At 36.6% G+C, this 21,751-nt stretch overlaps 1 protein-coding gene across 2 annotated transcripts in view; it reads left to right on the top strand.

Annotated features, from left to right (window-relative positions):
• The window catches only part of LOC150096360 (SPARC-like), a 150,048-nt gene that overhangs the window by 73,209 nt on the left and 55,088 nt on the right, over nucleotides 1–21,751 (top strand). For both annotated transcript variants that reach the window (XM_090409146.1, XM_090409147.1), the window contains exons 3-4: nucleotides 7,421–7,601; nucleotides 21,387–21,502. In XM_090409146.1, coding sequence (XP_090265272.1) covers nucleotides 7,421–7,601; nucleotides 21,387–21,502 — 297 coding nt within the window. The remainder of the gene's footprint in view (nucleotides 1–7,420; nucleotides 7,602–21,386; nucleotides 21,503–21,751) is intronic.

Here is a 21,751-nt window from a genome sequence, read left to right as displayed (position 1 = left end):
GAGGAATGATTGTGGAAGAATGAGATTGTTAGACGAAAATGGAAGTAGAGAAATTATCAAGAAGCTATAGTGGAGTTGTTTAATGATCACTTTATTGGGGTATTTAATCCTGAAGAGATTTATTATTAGAAGTATGGAAGGGTTCGGGATTTGAAGTGCAAGAGAAAAGGTTTACAAATGCTAACTATGTTCTCCCCAGGACCTTTTGAATGGGCAAACCGCCTGGCTAATTAATGTTGTGAATTGACATGGCTAAATAATGAGCAAGAATGGAAAAAATAATTTAAGACATTTTTTAATTAATAGTGATGAAAAATCAAACCGGAGAGTCTCGATACTCATGAGACCAGCTCAATTTCTTGCATTGCAAGCCAATCTCGAGAGCTTCGGATATTCACTTTGATGCACACCAATCCGTATGTGGAAAAAGACAAAAATTGGAATTTCAAATACAACAGTATCGGTTGCAAAGAAGATCTTTTACGAAAGAGACATAATTTTGATGTTTGAAATAAATAAATTGTGAAAATTGAGTGAATTCGGATCTAAGGCAAAAATCGATGTTAAAAATCTACATTTATTTTTCTTAATAATGGTTTTTGTCCGAAGATCGTGAGTCAAGTATTTAATATTTTATTTTGTAAAAGAAAATAGGCCTGCACATCAAATATAATTGTGATCTCAGGGAATTCTCGAAACTCGCGAGGACTATGACGTCAGTCTCGAGTGATACCAATTCCCATTCCTAGTAATTAATACTTATAAATAGTAAAATTGCGACATAACGCGCATTATGTGTCTTGAGTATTACTGTCGGTTCACAATTCAGTGATTTGTTCCGATTAATTTAATAACATTGATATTTTGTATTTATTAAATTACCCCATAATGAGTAAAAAGTCAAGTCAGAAAGCCACACTCTTAAGTTATTTTAAGAAAGATGAAACCAATAAGCATAGAAGTCAAAAACCAAACCAACAACAGAATCATCAATTTCTGCAGAGTCTCTTTCAAATGTAAAATGCGCGTCTAAACACTGCTTATCAGGTATTAACAGCGAGTGGTTTAAAAAATTCCATTGTTAGTGGTGAAAAATAATGGAATGATGTGTTCCACATGTATGAGATATGGAAAGAGATGACCCACAAACAAGGAAGTGACTTGGGCAACTATGCCATGCCCAAGACTTCGAAAAGAAAGCTTGGTTGACCATGAACAAAGCAAGTTACACACTGATTCTTGTTCAGATATAATTGAAAAACATATACCAGAAGAAACTGGAATAGGGTAAATTGAAAAATCAGTTTCAATTTTGAATAACTTGCAGAGAGATGCTTTTCTGGTAGCTTTAAGATCTATATATTGGTTAGCGAAAAATGAGTTACCACATACTACATTATTTGAAAGATTGCCTGAGCATTGCAAGGCTATGGGCTGGTCCTACTTAGAACATCTTAACCGTTGGTAAAAATGCACATTATACCTCAGAAAGCATAATGCAAGAGTTGATTGATATTTTAGCATCAGAAATTAGATCTGAAATACTGAAAAATATACATTCTGCAGATTATTTCAGTGTTTTATGTGATGAAAACTACAGACATCTCAGTTTTAAAACAGCTGATTGTGTACATTAAATATGTTTGTCAACTTAGAAAAGAGGTCAGGGTTAGTTTTGTATCAACTTGCAATATTATTGATGGCAAAGCTGAGACTATAACTATTCATGATTGGAAAGCAAAAGGGAGTTACAAAACTGCTCAAAGATAAAACAGATGGACTCATGGTCAATTGTCATTGTGTAAACCACCGACTGGCTCTCTTGCTAGTGCCCAAGCAGCTGTTGAAGTGTCTTATTTAGTCATGTTTAATGATATCTTAAGGCAGTTGTTTTTCTTCTTCCAAAATTCCTCAGTCAGGATGGCTGGTTTAACCTAAATCCAAAATATACTGAACGGTCCTCAGATTAAATTTAAAATGCTAGTGACACTAGATGGCTGTCTCATGATTTTGCAATACAGTCTCTAAGAGAATGCACGGTGAATGTTATAGCTGCATTGGAAAGAGAGACCACTGAATGAAATGATGTCACAGTTGAAGGTTTAAGTTAATATATCAGAACATACAATTTCATAGCTTCACTAATGATGCTTTCAGATGTGTTACCGCATTTATCTAACTTGTCTAGATCATGACAAAGGCAAGATGTTGACTTAACTGAAATAGAGCCAGTCTTAGAATCCAGAAAACTATCCATCATGGAATTGAAAGACACTCCTGGCAGTCATTTTCAAAATCTTCATCAGCATCTTTCAGGTGAATGGTCAGACTTTCACATTGATTATTCGGATTCTAATGTTATTACATTCAAGACTACAATATATGATAAATACATAGGCACGGTTATTAAACACCTAGAAGCAATATTTCCAGATATACCAATCATTTCCTGCTTTTCAAGACTTTTCAATGCAGAAAGTTGTGATCAACGTAAGGCTTCTGAGATTCTTTTTGATTATTATTCTAGAAATGGAAGTCCTGCAGTTTTAAACTATGAAAGTACTAAACTAGAATGAGCAGTTGCATCAAAAATGATTAATCGGTAGTCATACAAAAATCTAGATCCAAGACAAATACTGCTGAAATTAGCAACACCATTTGAGCTCAAAGAGTCTTTCCCAAATTTAGCAAAACTAGTTGGACTGGCCATACCTGAGCACAGCTGAATGTGAAAGGAGTTTCTCTGCATTAAAAAGGATAAAAATCTGTATGAGGAATCGCATCAGACAGAATACTCTAAATAATCTGATGCTGATTTCACTGGAGGGACCAGATTCAAAACATTTTAATTACGAAAAAGCTGCTGACAACTGGGCTTCTAAGAAGAAGAGAAGAATTAATGTATAGAATTTTAAGCTGTGAGCATTACAAGGTTTTTCATTACTTAATGAGAAAATAAGAAAAATCCTAGTCTTGTTTGTTATAATTACTATATAAAATATTATTCTTATTTGAAGTAATTTCTAATAAAATTACTATTTTAATTTGTTATGAAAAAGGTCTTTCTTAACTCATTCAAAATTTTTGTATGCCCGGCTAATGCTTCATTCCACCTGACTGGTAAAAATTTCTGGGGAGAACATTGGCTAAGTACTCTGCATGTCAATTAAGACAATGGGACTGGATGGGATTTTGCCACTAGTTTTAAAAGAATGTGCCAAGGAACTGACAGCTTTATTGACTTGGCTTTTCAAAATTGAAAAAGGTGCCCAAGGAATGGGTATAACACTGTTGCATAAGGGTAGTAGTTGAATGGAATTGTCTGACTATAGATCAGTTTATATTCCTTCTGTAGTTAATGTAATCTATGTGAAGTGCCATACTGCAGGAAGCGGATGAGATTAGAGATTTAGGAGTGATGGTTGACAGTAGACTTAACTTTAAAGGGCATATTGCTAGTGTTGCAAAGGCTGCACATTGTAGTGCTTCTATGATAAGAAGTACTCTAACATGTAGGGATTAGGAAGTGATTGTGCCACTGTATAAGGCACTGGTCAGACCACACTTGGTTATTGTGTTCAAATCTGGTCATGTGGAGACATTGAATCCAGAGGATCCAGAGGTGAGTGACTAAGACAATGTCAGGACTTTGGAATGCTGGCTATGGAGAGAGAGAGGTTAAAGGAATGTGGATTATAGAGTTTGGTGGATAGGAGGAAAAGAAGTGATATGATAGAGATATTTAAGTTAGTGAGATGATTTTATCAGATTAATCCAGAGGGGATTATAAAAAGAGTAGAAGGTGAGAGGGAAAGAACCAGAGGTCATCTCTGGAAATTATGTAAAAGTGTGGTGAAGAGGGGGTGTGAGGAGTAGATTTTTTACATGAAGAATTGTTAGCGAATGGAATGCATTACTAGAATGTGTTGTTAATGCAAGGAGTACTAAGGATTTTAAGATTCTACAGGCTAAATATGTTGTCAGTTTAATGAACTTCCCGCCAATGAGTCTGCCGACTCCATGGAGGGTGTGATAATAATAATGATTTCAGCATGGATTTGTTAAGGGATGCTCTTGCCTTTTGAGTAACAAGAGTTGCTGATGAGAGAAGGATTTTACAAAGGCATTTGACAGGGTACCACATGATAAGCTGATATTTAAGTTATAGCACATGGGTTTAGATGTCATTAGTGAATTAGATTGGGGATTAGCTACCTGATAGAGTGTGTATAACAGAGCAATATCAAACAGCAGTGGGTTACAAGTGGGGTTTCTTAGGGCCCAATATTGGAACTTTTATGTTGATGACATTATCAGTGGATTCCAAGGTAAATGAGGGGGGGGGTCAGTTTAATGCAACTAAATGAGGTTTGGGAACTATTGATTGGGAATTACATACTTTGCTGGAGGAGGCAAGGAGCCTTCTGATGATGATTGATATAAACCTAAAGTTTAGGGGAGATATTGCAAAGGTGGTGAAGGTAACCCAGAGGATTGCTGCAGTACTTAGGACACTGACCAGCAAAGTGGTGAATCCATTCTATAAACCCCTGATCAGACCACATCTGGATTATTGTTCTCAGATTTGGTCACTGGATCTGATGGGGATAAATTAACCTTATAGATGGCACAAAGACAGGTAACAAAAATGTTATCAGGACTGTGCAGTGTTAGCTATGAGGATAGGCTGAGGACTATGTGGACTGCAATGTTTGGCAGAGAGATGGAGAGGTTAAATGATTGAGACATTTAAACTGTTGAGAGATAGTTACAAATGGAAGTGGTGAGTAAGAGTGTGAGAGTGGTTTTTTTTTTTTTTTTTTTTTTTTTTTTTTTTTTTTTTTTTTGCATGGAGGGTGGTTGGACCATGAAAGACAGTGCATGGGTACAGAGATTACACTCAATGAATGAATTTAAGAAATGGTGTGATAGGCTTTGTGTTGCTTAAAATGGGCTTCCCATGATGAGTCATATGATTCCATGGAGGTCCTGAATAATAAAAATAACAATAGTTCTATAATAATATTTCTGTAACAATTTACAATAAAAAATACAAATGTTAAATACTAATTAAAATATTAATGGTGGTAGTGTAATAGTGCATATAGGAGGATTAAGCAGAAGAGATGGTAGGTGCTGCATAATAGAGTAACCTGCCCTTCCACGATGAGTCCAAGGACTCCTTGGAGGTGTCACATAATAATAATAGAGACAAACGTTTTACTTTTAAAGCCATTTCAGCCTTCTAATAATAAAGCAAGGTGGAAGTCATGCACCAGGTGATTCATGATTTGCCAAAGACATTCAGAAACATCCATAGACCATAATGAATTCAAATTCTCTGAATTTAGTACTTTCTCTCTTTTTCTGTCTCTCTGAATTTGAATTCATAGAGAGCATTTGTCAGAGTAGTGAATTGTGAAGTAGAGGTTTCACAGTGCAGGTTGGTGCTCTTCATAATTTGGAATGGGATCTTTAGTCATAGTTCAGAAAAAACCCCAAGTGCCATGTGTATAAGAAGAATATTCAGCAAAATAATGCTTTTTCTATGGAAAACAGGCTAGTAAGTGTCTAACTCAGTGCTTCCCAAACTTCTGGATGTCAAGGCCCCCTTTGCAAAAATTAAAATATTTCACGGCCCCCCTCGAAAAAAAATCGTAATAGAGAGATGTATTATTATAATATTTATTGTATTTATATTCAATACAAAACGTACACAGCGAATATTGCAAAAATCAAATGCAAATATTACATTTTTTGCCTCTTACCGTTTGTTTCTGATTCCTGTTCTATGGGCTGTTCTGGTAAAATATGAATACTGCCCTTTTTTTTTTTTGAGTCTGTTTCTGCTTCTTCTGATTGTTCGTGGGAATTTTTTAAATTTTTTATCAGTCACTTATCCATCTCAGGATTAAATTTTTTGACATAGAATAGATCAAATAATATCACCACTTACCGATACTGGCACACCTCAGACTGATAACATGAAATTAGTGAATATTACTTGAATAAGGGAATCCCTGGACCAGGAACATTTTTCTCTTTTGTGACTTTTCTCCCCTTTAAGGTAATTAAGCCTAATGCGAAACAGACAGCAAAGGAAGGTTATTAAAACGTGATTGGTGCGGTATTAACAAAAGATCACACAACCGAAAGATAAAAGCATAGCTGACAATTGAGTTGAAATGCTAACTCTCTTCAACCGAATTCCATATGTGAAACTTCCATAACTTGTATACAACACAAGATCATTATATATATATATATATATATATATATTACTTAGTTTTAACACTTTTACGAATTTTAACACGTTCCGTTGAATTTTATTGCTGCCTTGGGAAATCGAACTCACACACATCTAATTAATAACAATAGTTTTTAGTTAGATACTGTGTTTGCCCATGCAACATATGGTTTTGTTTCAGTCTATACAGCAAAATTTCTGTATGAGGGGACATGTGATTCATTAATTAGTGTGTTTTTATCCCTGTTGTCTCTAATTGCACTATTTGTCGAGAAATATATTACACAGACTCCTCATACCTTATTCACTGGCATAATAAAAGTATTTGTTTTTATTGCCTCTGCAGTATAGTGGCTGTTAGGGAGGGCCTACTGCAAGGGAGTTACTATCTCCTCACATGAACTTGTTTAAGCTTTTTTTTCATGTGTGAAGTATGTGCGAAACTTTTATTGGTAACAGAAAACTAGCTCGGATGAGAGTGATAATATAAAATGAGTTTTGATATGTATATAAAGTCAATATCAACAGTCCCTGATTACGAACGCCTGATGAAAGGGACAATATTTGGAGCTTCCCTGGAGAGCATTCGAAGTAAATACAATTAACCACTGCTTTGAAATGAAACATATGAATAAGCAATATTTATTAATATTCATTAAGCGCCGAAATACGCAGGAAGCAGTTTGTGAACCAACACCAATGTGTGAATTTTTCCATTAAAATATAAAAAAATAACAAAAAAAAATCATAAATAATAAAAGTTAAATAAGTTTTTTTTTTAAATAAAAAAATCTACTTAGTCTTAAAACATTTTAAATTTGTTTTCATTATTTCACGGCCCCCTTCAACAAAACCTACGGCCCCCCAAGGGGGCCACGGCCCACAGTTTGGGAAGCGCTGGTCTAACTCATGGAAAATTAGGTTTCTGAAAGAGATCTGAGTCCCCCAGAGAATATATTTGTGAACTGGAATATTGATGCCATCTGTTCAGGCTCCTAATTATCTCATACCCTGAGATATGAGATACCTATGATAGTACTACATGAAAAAGTTGCACTAATAAGTCATACTAAATTCTAGTTACCTATTTCATATATTCTTCAGTACTGTGAAATGGAAAATATTTTATATTAATGTATACATTTTATAATAATTACAATTTTTTGTATTTAGGCTCATAAAAACAAACATGAAAAGAAACACTTTCCTAAGACTGAAGAAGTGGAGAATGAAAAAGATGTTTTTGAATTATTGGCTGATGATGAAGCAGATGAATTAAAAAAGAAGAAAGAATTGGAGAAAAAATTGGAAGAAGCGGAGAGAAATCACATTCATGGAGGAGGATACATACCAGGTTATTCTTTACTTCATAAATATGAGTGATAATTATATGAGTTGAGTTGTATGCATAGTACCTAAATAATTTAAAAATCATTATTCTTTTGTAGAGATTTCTTAGATATGTACAAAGAAAAAAATCTTATTGGTATTATTTTACACCTTTCAGTTGTCATCCACAATATCATAAATGCATTGTAAGGAATATGTTGTAACTGGTAAATCTGTATATACCTTGCCTTAAATTTATTTAATATTGATGCTCTCACTCTTCATACAAAGAAACCACTACTTACTAATTCCAGGGAAGATTTATTTTAATACATCAACATTTTGTCCTTTCCATCTCTATACCCAGAAAAAGTAGTAAACCTATCATTTAGGATTGGTTAAGAGTTCGTTAATCTGCAAACCCTATTCTAGAGATTAAACATGGAACTTGTGCAATATCCTCCTCAGGTCTTCAGTAAGCAGGGTGATATGGTCTCTCACCTGGCTGTGAAATTTGTCTGTCACCTAAAGATAATAACAAATATCTATACATATATTGAGATTCATACCCAATAGGCTATTATGTATAGCCTATTGGGTGGAGTGCTCTTTTATTGATGTTTCTTCATCTCAGTCAGATCTATGCATGTTAATCTGGATATGATCTGGACAGCACTTTTGCAGTGGCTTAGCTACTTTTTGTATCAACTTTCAGTATTTGTATCACTGTGCAACCCACAAGAATTATGTCGATGTGCTGTGGGTGAGAGAAGGAATGAATATGAAAGAATAACTCTTCTAAATCCTGATGGCATGATGGTTACAGATGCAGAAGAGGTTATTCAGTTAATGAGAGCCCATTTTGTTAAAAGCTATCAACCTGGTGTATGCAACATTGGGCTCACTGTTGCCTCTTCACTGGATGGAGAAACACAGTTGTATGAGTACAAGGTATTAGAGCTGTTGCACAAATTGAATAAGAATTCAGCAGTAGGGGCTGATGGGATACTTGTGCTAAAAGAGTGTTCAGCTGAACTGACCATTCCTTTGACCAGGCTTTTAATATGGGTATCCCCATTCCACAGGGGTGGGGAAAGTGTATGGTAGTTCCGTTGCACAGGGGTGGTGCAGGGACTGATGTGTCCGGCTATCAATCAGTTAGTGTCTCGGGAGTGGTGGTGAGGATTTTGGAAAAGTTGATTGGTGCTCGCATTCAGAAATGGGTTGACAGTGAATCTCTACTTTGTGATGAACAGCATAGGTTTACTAAGGGAAGGTCATGTTTTGGCAACTTGCTCACATTCTGTAACAATGTTACCATTGAACTAGACAGGGGGAATGGATCCTGTCTAAGTTTAGTCAAACTTAGACAGGATAAGACGTTTTTCCCCCTTTCCAATTCTCTGGTCGTTTTTTCTAATAATTTCTTTTAATCGAGATATTTCTAATATCAACTTATCCTCAGATAAATTATCATCAATACTTTTGTTCATCAGGACAAATGCTCTCCTCGGTAGCAAGAACTTGAGCTTTAGACACTGCCTTGTTACAACGAGTTTTTGGTGCCATTCTTAAGAGTAGCAAAAACTATTAGAATAGAATATTATTATTATTATTATTAGACCGCAGATATGAGAGTCCTGAGAAAGATTAGAGGCGTGAACAGATGGCATCAATGGCAATATCATATTAAAAATGAGGATATTAGGAAAGAACTTGACATTGTCAGCATCCAGGAATGCATTAGCAGAGCTAATCTCAGGTGGTTTGGTCACTTAAATAGAATGGGAGAGGAAAGATTAGCAAAACAAGTGTTCTCTGCCAGGTTGGCAGGAAAACGACCCAGAGGAAGACCAAGATATAGGTGGATTGATATAGTACAAAGTGCCTTAGACGATAGAAATATAAGATCTGATAATGTTGGAGTCTTGACAAGTAACAGACTGATTTGGAGGAAAATTGTAGATAGGAAGTTAATAATGATGTAATTTTTTCATGTAATACTGTCATATCCTGTACACCCCTTGAGGGTACATGGCAGGAATTTGATGATGATGATGATTATTATTATTATTATAATAGAAGTATTGCAGAAATAATATTTCTGCAATACTTCTATCAACATGAGAAACCCGAATGGCAAAGAAATGATGCCAGCTGATGAATTGGATAAGTATCAGACATAATAGGGGTTATTGAAATAAAAAAGACAAAAACTGGTGAGATTTTTCTAAGCAATAAATACAAAATGTTATATTCAGGCAATGAATATAATATTGAATATTTATTGCTTAGAAATAAATAATATCACTGAATTATTGAATGGCAGGCAATATCAAGTAGAGTGATGTGGGCAAATATCAGAATGGGGAACTGGACAATGAGACTTATTTGTGTCTATGGTCCCATAGAAAGTTCTACAAAGGTTGTCTAGGAAATCTGCAATGATGTAAGATTTTTATGTAGTACTATCATATCCTGTACACCCCCTTGAGGGTACATGTCAGGAATTTGATGATGATGTGTAATTTGTCTTGGTTATTTTTATCCTTTTTACTATGTATCGTATAAATCTCACCTCTTATTTATTACTAGCCTATATCTCTTCCCTCTTACATTTTTATGCATTCCCACTAATATAAGTGAGATGTTTTTTGATGATATTACACTATCTGTGTGGCCCAAAGTGATAAATCCTGTACTCAAAACACTTTGCTAACATGCTTACATATATCTCCTGCAACTGATTGTGGAATGGTAAGAGACAACACATTAGATTATTGAGCATAATTGCCACCATTTTTGTATCGAATAGGGTTATGCACTTTTGAAAGCAATACCTCAAGTACAGAAAACTCTAGTAACAAGGGCAATAAGTGTCTCACTTGTTGTTTCCTTTTTTAAGTGACTGCCACTGATTTCATGCATATCAGTTACTTAATCCCATAATAGTGATCAGTCTATTGCAGTACCATCATCATTAATTTCCTGATGTATACCCTCAAAGGGTGTTCAGATTAGCCCTGCTCACACATTCTTGAGTGCAAACAATGTCAAGTTCCTTTCTAATGTCTTCATTTTTAATATGATTCGGCCCACAATGCTGTCTGTTCAGGTTCCTAATTTTTTCTAAGAACTAACTCTCATATCTCATAATCATCAAATTCCTGATATGTAGCCTTGGGGGGGGATAGTACTGCATGAAAAAGCTACACCATTACTAACTTCTGATCAACAATTTTCCTCCAAATTCATCTGTTATGGAGGGGAGGGGTTGAAAAGGTCTGATAAACACCGAGAACAAAAATGATATTAAAGCAACAGATATAACCACAAAAAAGAACACATCTTAAAACCCTTTATCTACTGTTTCATCAAATTGTAATAATTTGTTCTTTTTCTTTTAGGATATATAAGAAGACATGTCAGAGGCTTTGAAGAAATTTGAAGATTCAGAGGTGCAGGCCGTCATCAGGTTTTTCATGCTGCAAGAAAAGTCTGCAACTAAGATTCACCAAATTTGGTGTGAGACTTTCGGTGGCTGTATTCCAGCATATCCAACAGTTACCAGATGGGTGGCCAAATTTAAAGCTGGGCTGAGACAACAGATGTTTCCAGGTCAGAAAACCTTCCACAGCAATCACACCTGAAAACATCGATGCAGTGCATGCTATTATCCTTGATGATAGATGAATACCACCCAAAACCATTGCAATGACTCTGGTGGAATATCCAGGTAATGCAATGAGTTGGGGTCATTATCTGCCGACTAATGGATATGCAGAAGCTCTCAGTGAGTGGGTCCCCAATGTTTGAATCTCAACCAAAAGAGAGAATGTGTGCTGTCGTCTCAAGAGATTTGAGTCATTTTGAGAAATTAGGTACAAATTTTTTGCCTCATATTGTGACTGTTGATGAAACATGGCTTCATCACTATGACCCAGAGACCAAACAACAGTCAATGGAGTGTAGACACAAGGGTTCTCCACAGCCAAAAATTTCCAAACCCAAAAGTCAGCAGGGAAGGTTCCTGCCATTGTCTTTTGGAATATGGATGGTGCAATCCTTACCAAGTAGCTCAAAAAAAGTGCAGCTGTTACAGCAGAAGTTGATTCAACAGTTTTGAAGGAATTGGAAGAGGTACTGAAGGGAAAATACCATGGGAAACTGAGCAGAGGCATGTTGCTTTTTTAGGACAATACCTGCTTACACTGCTCATGAAACTCAACAGACACTCTTGGACTCTCAACTTGGATTTTTAGTGTCTACCTCAACCACCCTATTCACCAGATCTGGCTCCATCTGACTATTTCCTATTCCCAAATTTAAAGAAATGCTTGAAAGGAACAAAATTTATCACAGATGATGAAGTCATATCTGCAGCTGAGGACTGATTTGTGCAACAAGAAAAATACTTTTTTTTTCTCAGAAGACTGCAAATGATGCAGCAGTGTTGTAACACTTTGTGGGGAATATGTAGAATAATGTGTAAGTTACATGGTTTTACTGCAATTCCGTTATGGTGATTATCACAAGTTTTCCACACACCCTCATATACAGGCATACTGGAATAACCTAAAAAGTAACTGAAGAAGATTACAGCATGCAGTAATAAGGAAACTGAATTTTTGAATCTCGTGAGGGACAACTGTCTTAGGTTGTGATGGAAGGAACACAAGGATCAAGAGCTTTGGATTTTGTCAGAGAATCAGCATACCTGCTTAACTATAAAATAACACATATGTCACAGTAGATAACTTTTTTTAATATATAAATATTTTGTCTTATATATCATAAGACAATCTTATAATTATACTGAAAATGTTTTATGATACATAAGATGAAATATTTAATTTTTATTATTATGTAACACCTCCAGGGAGTCCAAAGACTCATCGAGGGAGGGCATCTACTCTACAACTTTGTCTCCACCACTAAAATCACCAACTATCACTAACTGCAACTACACTAATGCCATTTACCGCCTATCACCACCACCACTAGTATTCCCACAGACAAACGCAAAATCACAAACATCCATGCCCCATGGCGGGATTTGAACCCGCAGCCTTTTGGCTGGAGAGCAGATACGCTAATCACTCGGCCAACCAGGCCATTTACATATTAAAAAGTCATCTACTGTGGTGTTAGTGTTATGAATACTCCACAGGTTTCACTATACAAGGAAGAGGACCTGATTGCCCCTGGGATGACATACTTGCTCCACATTGTTGAGAGTGACCATGTAGCTCTGACTTGGAGGATGAATAGGCACGTGGAGGTATCAAAACAAAAGGAATTTGTGGAATTATCAGAAAAGTGACTCATAAACTTAGGAACCAGCTTGCAGCAGTACAGTGGATGAAAGAATTTGAAGGAATTCTTTCATTATTAGTGCATAGGAGATACTTAAGTAAGAATTGTTAACAGCAATGACAGATTGTATACTTCGAGTGAAAAAGATAAAGCAATTTGGAGTCAGATGGATGACAAAAGGAATAAAAGGGGAATTGCAAAAGAAAAAGAGATTATAGAAAGCTTATAAAGAGAGAAGTGGAGAATAGTTGCATGAGGAGTATAAGGCTCAGGCTAGGAAAGAAGTTATTGGTATTGTAATGAGAGAAAATTCTAATGTGAGAGGAGACTGACACTGCAATCCAAGGAGAATCCCAAGGAATTTATTCCACTGTGTGGCAAGTAGCAGGAAAAATGATAGTGGGCAGATTACTTTGCTGGGTGGAGATAGGAATTGGGTGAGGATGTATTCTGAATACTGAGTATGTTAACTGTCAATAAGGTGGACTAGATGGAATTTCACCACGTGTTTGTAAGGGAATGTGCTATGGAACTGACCGTGCCATTAATTTGGCTGTTTAACGAAAGTCTTGCAATGGTTCCAGGAGATTGGAAAGAGAGTAAGATAGCATCATAACATAAGGGTGGTGGTAGAATGGAGGTATCAATCTATAGGCCTGTTTGTATTTCTTCTGTAGTTAAGGGTTTGGAGAAATTGGTAAGAATGCATATACAGAATTGGTTAGATGAGGGTGATATTATTTATGCAGGCCAGCATGGATTTGTTAAAGGGCACTCTTGTTTTAGTAATCTGGCTAACTTACAAGTTGCAGGTTACCTTTTACAAAGAACAGTGGATGAGGGTAAGGTATACATTGTCATTTTTGGATTTTTCCAAGGTATTTAATAGGATGCCACATGACAAGTTGATTTTTATGTTGCATCATATGAGTTTGGATATCAGGTTAGTGGATTATATTGGTGAGTGGCTCTCTGATAGATATCAGAGAGTTGTATATGGAGGAGCAGTATCAAAGCATAGGAAGGTTAAAAATGGAATTACACAGGAGTTAGTCCTAGGACTATTACTGTTCAATCTTTATGTCAATGATATTGCCACAGGACTAAGGGAGATGTTCAATTGTTTGTAGATGATGTGAGACTTGGAAGGATTATTAGCAATAGTGCTGATGTTTTGGCTCTTCAAGAATGTTTGAATAAGCTGGAAAGGTGGGCAGATGAATGGAAATTTCATTTTAATTCAACTAAATGTAAGGTTTTAAAATTTGTGATCCACAGATGGGATGCTTCATACTTCTTCCAGTATAACTCCATCAAGTAAGTATGAAGCATCCCAGCTGTGGATCACAAATTTTAAAACCTTACATTTGGAAGCAAGGAATCTTGCGGTGATTGTGGATAGAGATTTGAAGTTCCAATGACATATTGCAAAGGTTGTGAAGACATTTCAGATGAAAAATGCCAGATAAACTGGTGGAAAAAACTCTACTGCCCATGCCCAAGACCAGAAACTTGGCTATCCCTGAGGAAGATCCTCAAGTTTCTCACATTCGACAGGAATCGAACCTGGGACACTCCTTCCCCCAGGCATATGGTTGCAAAGTGCAAAGCCACTAGGCTAACCGTGAACATACTCTTCTACAGCCAAAAATATATCCCCCCCCAGTGGCAGACTAGGTGACAGGTCGGTTGGGAGTGGTACTAACAAGAAGTTGCATCTAAGTAACATGCAGCCCTGCATAGGAAGTGGGAATAACGCATAGTGAAAGAAGAATGAAACAGCTTTAAAGTATATTAATCACTAGATGAGTGAAATCTGATATTTTATGCAAGTGCTATTTTTGTCTTTTAATGTATGTTTTTAATCATTTCTATGTATGCGCTTACGTTTTCTTGTAGTTTGCACATGAAATAAAAAAATTAGCTTAGCAGTTCTGTTGTACTCCTTCATGCTTTTCAAGCATAACTTGGCCACTGTACGTGATACCACATCTGTTTAACATGTTCATGGTAGGCTTTGTTTTGCATGTGTTGCTCATCTGGTGATAGCTTACTTGACTTTGTAACATGGCTCTTCTGTAGGTGGTTTCACACATTTTTACTCATTTGGGGATATGTATGACTCAGAAATTTCAAGTTGTTTTGTGTAAAATTGATATTAGGCATACCATGAAGACAGTGAACTGTCTTCATGGTATGCCTACACTTTTAGAAATGTAAAAATATATATAAAAAAATCAGCTAATGCCTTTTATTTTCGTATAGGGAGTAGGCGAGTCCATTTTAGCCCTATCTAACTTTTGGAGACTGAGTGGGCAGTTCAATCTCCACTGGTAGCTAGTCAGAGATAACTGGCCCAAGACTATCACTAATTAAGTGGCACGCAGTGAAGAGGAGTTCAACAAGTGCCACCATCTCATGGTCCCTAACCCTAACGCAATAAATTTAACGTCTGATAGTGTGGTTCTACAGTCAATTTTCTTGAGTTTACAGGATGAAAAACCCAAGTTTCTGGGAGAAAAAACCTGCTTGCTCATGCCAGAGATTGAATAACATGGGAACCAGTCAAAAAAAGGCTTAGAAAAATTTCCTCTAGTTGCTTACTAGATTTGAAAACCAAGTCTTCCTTCATGCAGTCAAGTGCTATGGTGTGCAAATGCCACATCCACTGAGCTACACAGGCTCTTATGTAAAAATATAAACAATTATAAAATTTCTCTTTTATTTATCATTGAATTATACAGCCAAAAAGCAAAGAGTCTTTCCCTTTTAATATAACTGGTTTCTCTAGAAAGCACGTGTAATGATTCGTCATGTACCCAGCAGATGGCAAACTAGGAGTATGAGACCAAGCTCTCTCTCACATCCCAATGTGTCTTTCAGTACTTGCCCATGGATTGGGATTGTCACGTCCCAATCCATGGGCAAGTACTGAAAGACACAATTTGTGTTGTGCTCGGTGTGAATATGTTAATTATTGCATCATAATAAAATAGATATGCTAAATTTAGCAAAGTCATACACTACAAATTATATATTTGGTTTAATCCTTTATCCAAGTGTAAGCAAACAAAGTTTGCACCTGAAGTATTTTCAGGACTGGGACAACTCGTGGTATAAGTTTTGATCACTTGCCTTAGTATCGTATAATGCAAAGCACATCTCCTTGTGGACATGTATAATGCTGTGCATTAAGAGAAGGGTCACTACCCAGACCGGTTTTGACCTTTATTGAGGTGCTGTTTAAGTAAAGACCTCTCTAAAAATTAGGCAATCCTCCAGACGACTCCCCTACAAGTGACTGAAGGACTATCCAACTCAGCAGTGGCTCCACTCAGTGACAGGCCCACCCCACCACCGAGCAGAGCCGTAAACTCAGCAGTGGCCCGACTCAGAGATAGGCAGAAACCTATCCCTGAGCAGAGCCATAATCTCAGTGGTGGCCCCACTCAGAGACAGGCAAATACTTACCCACAAACAGAGCCTTTCCCATCTCAGGAAAAGCAGCCACTTCTGCGCAAAAGCACATCAATGGGAACCAGATCCAGAGGTGGTGATACTAGGGTGGAAGTAATGAAAAGTCATATCACCAGTTGCCAAAAGGTGTCAACACCTTATTATTAAAATTCTCTGGATTAGAGATAGTTGATGGAAGTTTTTTCACTTGGCTATGCTACCAATTATATATTTGGTTTAATCCTTTATTCAAGTGTAAGCAAACATAGTTTGCACCTGAAGTATTTTCAGGACTGGGGCAACTCGTGGTAAGGGTGGTATAAGTTCTGATCGCTTGCCTTAGTATCCCATAATGCAAAGCACATCTCCTTTCAGACATGTATACTGCTATGCATTAAGGGAGGGGTCACTACCCAGACCGGTTTTCACCTTTATTGAGGTCTCGTCAGTGGAAGCCAGACCCAGAGGTGGTGATACTAAGGTGGAAGTAATGCAGAATTGGTGTTGACATCTTTTGGCAGCTGGTGATAGTTCTATTGACTGCAGAACCAAAAAGTTAAAGTAGCATGTTTTGTTCCATGAAAACAGTAGCTATCAGTTAAGTTAAAATATAGCAAACAGTGGATCAGTTACAAACCTTGCTATGAAGTAATGTGGAATAAGCCTCGAATCCCACTTACTCCTGTTATCTATAACATGTAAGTAATTTTAATGAAAATCATAAACAGTATTTTGGACATAAAATAACTGTTTTGGTGAATTGTTTTTATAATGAATTCACCAAAACAGTTATTTTAAATAACCAATTCAATGAAGTGCTTCTTTTTAATGAATTGTTTTTGAAGAAGGGGTTTTTAAGGGTCAAAGCTGTATAACTGAGAGGAGACCTTCAGATAGCCTTTAAAGGAATGCAGAGAACCGACCAGGGCTTCTGACCTAATGTCCAATCCTCGCCTTCTCATGCTGCACCCTGTTGGATATCTATTTGGATACTGAACTAACGAGGATGGGCTGGCAATTTGGGATTTAGCCAACCAAATTGTATTCTTATTGGTTAAACCAAAATAAAAAATGATGGCACAACATGACAAAATTTCATGCCGGCTGGGGCGTCGCCCAGTTAAACAAGGCCCCCGTTGTTTTTGCCAGGGAACCAGGGCGAACAGTGAAAAGTCAGCTACTGGAACAAATCTGAAAACAAACCCCAACTCAACATCACCAGAGTTAAAGATCAGTACTATCAACGTAAGAAGCCTGAATGGCAAAGAAATGGAGCTAGCTGAGTATTTAGATAAGTACCAGATTGACATAATAGGGGTGACTGAAACAAAAAAGACCAAAACTGGTGACATCTTTCTGAGCAATAAATACAAAATGTTATATTCAGGCAACGACAGTCGAGCAAAAGAAGGAGTAGCCAAAGTATTCAACACAAAATACGAGGCCAATCTTCTTGAATGGCAGTCAGTCTCAAGTAGAGTAATGTGGGCAAATATGAGAACGAGGAACTGGACAATGAGACTTATTTGTGCCTATGGTCCCACAGAAGGTTCTACTAAGGTAGAAGTGGAGGAATTTTTTGAGGCTTTAGAAAAAGCAACTGACGCAATGAAAAATGAAAAGTTGGTCCTTGTTGGGGATCTAAATAGCAGAGTAGGAAATGATTGTGAGACATACAAAAATATTTTGGGAAAATTTGGAGAAAAGAGCAAAGCTAATAATAATGGCAAATATCTGTTGGATTTCTGCTCAGGACATGGACTGGTTATTACTAACACCATGTTCCAACATAAAAATGTGCACAAATTTACATGGAGAGAAGAGGCTAGGAATAAGAAAAGTCTCATTGACTATGTTATTGTTCATAGTGATGTTTTCTCCCTGGTGCAGAACACCAGAGTGTAGAGAGGATTTGAAATTGGAAGTGATCACTATTTAGTCTTGAGCAGGATAAAATTGAATTTCACATTGAAAAGAATAACATGTAAGAAAGTTTTAAAGTGAATAAAAGTTGAGCAGCTCTCAGATGTGAACTGTAGACTAAAATACACAAAGATTATTGAAGAAAAAATGAAAGAGTTTGAGAACAGGAATCAAGCCTTGGAGATTCAGTGGCAAACTCTGAAGAAAACATTGATTGATTCTGCCAGAGAGGCATGTGGTGAGGTTGTCTGTAAGGATAAAAAAATCAGAACACCCTGGTGGACACAGGAAGTTAAATAGGCAGTAAAGGAAAAGAAGAAAGCATATCAAAAGTTCCTGTCAAATAAGTCAGATAGTGCTCTTAGAGAATATAGAGACAAATGCAAGAATGCTAAACATTGTGTAAAACTAGCTAAACAAGTCATGGGAGGACTTTGGCAAGAATATAGAAAATAAATATCAAGAAGGTGACAAAATATTCTGGAGGTTGTTGAAGAAGCTTAGGAATGGAGGAAAGAGTGCTGTAAAAGGAGTTAGAGATGATAAAGGTGACATGAAAACAGGAGAAAAAGATATCCTTGAGGTATGGAGTAATTACTTTGAAAAACTGCTAAATGAAACACGCAGTGATGACAGCACAGTTTTAAAAAATACTAACCAGACATGCAGTCAGGAATACATATCCATACTTGAAGTAGAAAAAGCCATTAAAAGCTTGAAATGTGGAAAGGCAGCAGGAGTAGATGATATTCGACCAGAAATGCTGAAGTATGGTGGAATAAGAGTCTTACAGTGGCTGCACTGCATAGTTCAGAAAGCCTGGACAGAGGGACGAATTCCCGATGATTGGACTAGAAAACTCATAGTACCCATATATAAAAAAGGAAATAAAACTGAATGTGAGAATTACAGAGGTATTTCCCTACTGAGTGTTCCTGGCAAGATCTATGCAAGTATACTTGTGAAACGATTGAGAAGAATTGTGGAAGAAAAGCTTGGTGAAGAACAAGCTGGATTCAGGCCAAATAGAGGCTGTCAGGATCAGATCTTCACTTTATGACAAATAGTCGAGAAATCATGGGAATATAACAGAGATCTGTATTTAAGTTTTGTCGATTTGGAAAAGGCATATGACAAGGTGCCAGAGAGAAGCTATTCAATACGCTGCAGTTATATGGTGTCAATGGGGCATTATATCAAGCAATACTTATTCTTTATTTGAGTTGTAAGTCAGCAGTTAGAATTGAAGGAAGTACAGGAAGATGGTTTAATGTTAAATCTGGTGTGAGACAAGGATGTACATTATCCCCTCTGTTATTCATTATCTATATGGATCACATTATGAAGGAAAGTGGTATTAAACATGATATCAAAATTGGAGATGTTAATGTCAGCTCTTTGCTTTATGCGGATGATGTTATACTTCTCAATAAATCCGCTACAAGTCTGCAAGATTCTCTGACTAAATTGAATAGCTGTTGTAATAGATATGGTATAAAGGTCAGCAATAAAAAGACAAAGACAATGAAAATAGGCAGAATCATTGAAAATGTCAACTGTGTTGTGAATGGAGAACCTGTGGAACAAGTCAAGCATTTCAGCTACTTAGGCACGATTTTTAGTGAAGATGGTAAATTAAATATGGAAATAGACAACAGAATCAACAAAGCTGGTACTGGTATGGTAGGAAGTCAATTGAATAAATTCATATGGAATAAGAGAGAAATTAGTCGGAACGCTAAATTAGCTGTATACAAGACAGTGTTCAAACCAGTTTTAACTTATGCATCTGAGAGCTGGGTCAGAAGTAAAACACTTGACCAAAGACTAGAGACCACAGCTATGAGAGTCCTGAGAAAGATTATAGGCGTGAACAGATGGCATCAATGGCAATATCATATTAAAAACGAGGATATTAGGAAAGAACTTGACATTGTCAGCATCGAGGAATGCGTTAGCAGAGCTAATCTCAGGAGGTATGGTCACTTAAACAGAATGGGCGAGGAAAGATTAGCAAAACAAGTGCCAGGTTGGCAGCAGAACGACCCAGAGGAAGCCCAAGATATAGGTGGATTGATACGGTACAAAGTGCCTTAGACGATAGAAATATAAGATCTGATAATGTTGGAGTCTTTACAAGTAACAGACTGATTTGGAGGAAAATTGTAGATAGGAAGTTAGTAATGATGTAATTTTTTCGTGTAGTACTATCATATCCTGTACACCCCTTGAGGGTACATGTCAGGAATTTGATGATGATGATGGTTTTTGAAGAATTGCAATACAAGTGCACTCAGAGAAGGAACCTTAGACTAGCTATGCAGTCTTTTTCTGCTAGGTACCATCTTACTGCTCAAACATTGCATTAAAAAAAAAAGAAAAACTTTCTTTAGTTTCAAGGAAAATGTTGTGAACAAAAGAGAGAGTTGTGATCAGGATTGTACTTACACTTTTCCCGAGGCTGTAGACTGCTCCAGGGGTGCCTCTCATTGTTTGAGGCCCTTAAATGGGCCCTAATTTTTTGGGGCCAGTGCCTGTGCATAAGTATGGTCTTGGTTGTGGGTTCTTCTAACCAGTTTATTTATGGAATCATTTAAAAACAGCCTTTGACAGCTACCATCTAAAATTAAAAACATGGTTGTACTATGTGGACTTTTATCATCTGGCTTTGTTTAGTAGAGCAACTAGAAGAATTTTACACGCTACCTGCATGTCCTTCATACCTACTTTTCCCCGTCTACAAAGAATATAGCACTATTTGCAGATGATTTCTTATGTACTAACATAAGGTAGTATATAATGTTACAGCAAACAAGAACTTATATTTCTGAGCTATAAAATATTGAGAATTTTACTGAAATTCACATGCATAAAGATATTGTATTTATTTATCTTACTGTAAAGTAGCATAAATCATTTAGAATCCTATTATTCAACTTAATTTCATGTCATAATTACTGACTAATTTATGAAAGTAAGACCATTAAAAATCAATCATTATATTGCAATGAAAAAATATTTCTTATTTTTCTTGTCTTTGCATTGAAAAGCATTAAGGAAACTGTCATCACTACTGTTTTTTCATTTCACAAATTCATTATCTTTATTTTTTTAGATCCTTGCGATAAACATCATTGTGGTGCAGGCCGAGAGTGTGTACTTAATGAAGAGGGGAAACCACACTGTGCTTGTGTAAAATCTTGTCCTGTTGAAAGAGATGAAAGAAGAAAGGTAAGCTAATTAGCTGAATGTGTGTGTGTTTTTGTGTGTGTGTGTGTGTGTGTGTGTGTGTGTGTGTGTGTGTGTGTGTGTGTGTGTGTGTGTGTGTGTGTGTGTGTGTGTGCTGGCCTGGTTGGCTGAGTGGTTAGTGTATCCGCTCTCCAGCCAAGAGGCTGCAGGTTCGTATTCCACCTAGGTATGGATGTTTGTGATTGTCTTCCAACTTCATACATTCATTCATCCAAGTATAAATACATTCTT

Source organism: Typopeltis vanoorti, chromosome 19 (assembly GCF_054136105.1).
Source record: "Typopeltis vanoorti isolate ZY-2024b chromosome 19, IOZ_Tvanoo_1.0, whole genome shotgun sequence".
In the NCBI taxonomy this organism is placed as follows: Eukaryota; Metazoa; Arthropoda; class Arachnida; order Uropygi; family Thelyphonidae; genus Typopeltis; species Typopeltis vanoorti.
This window is presented reverse-complemented; position numbering and strand designations above follow the sequence as displayed.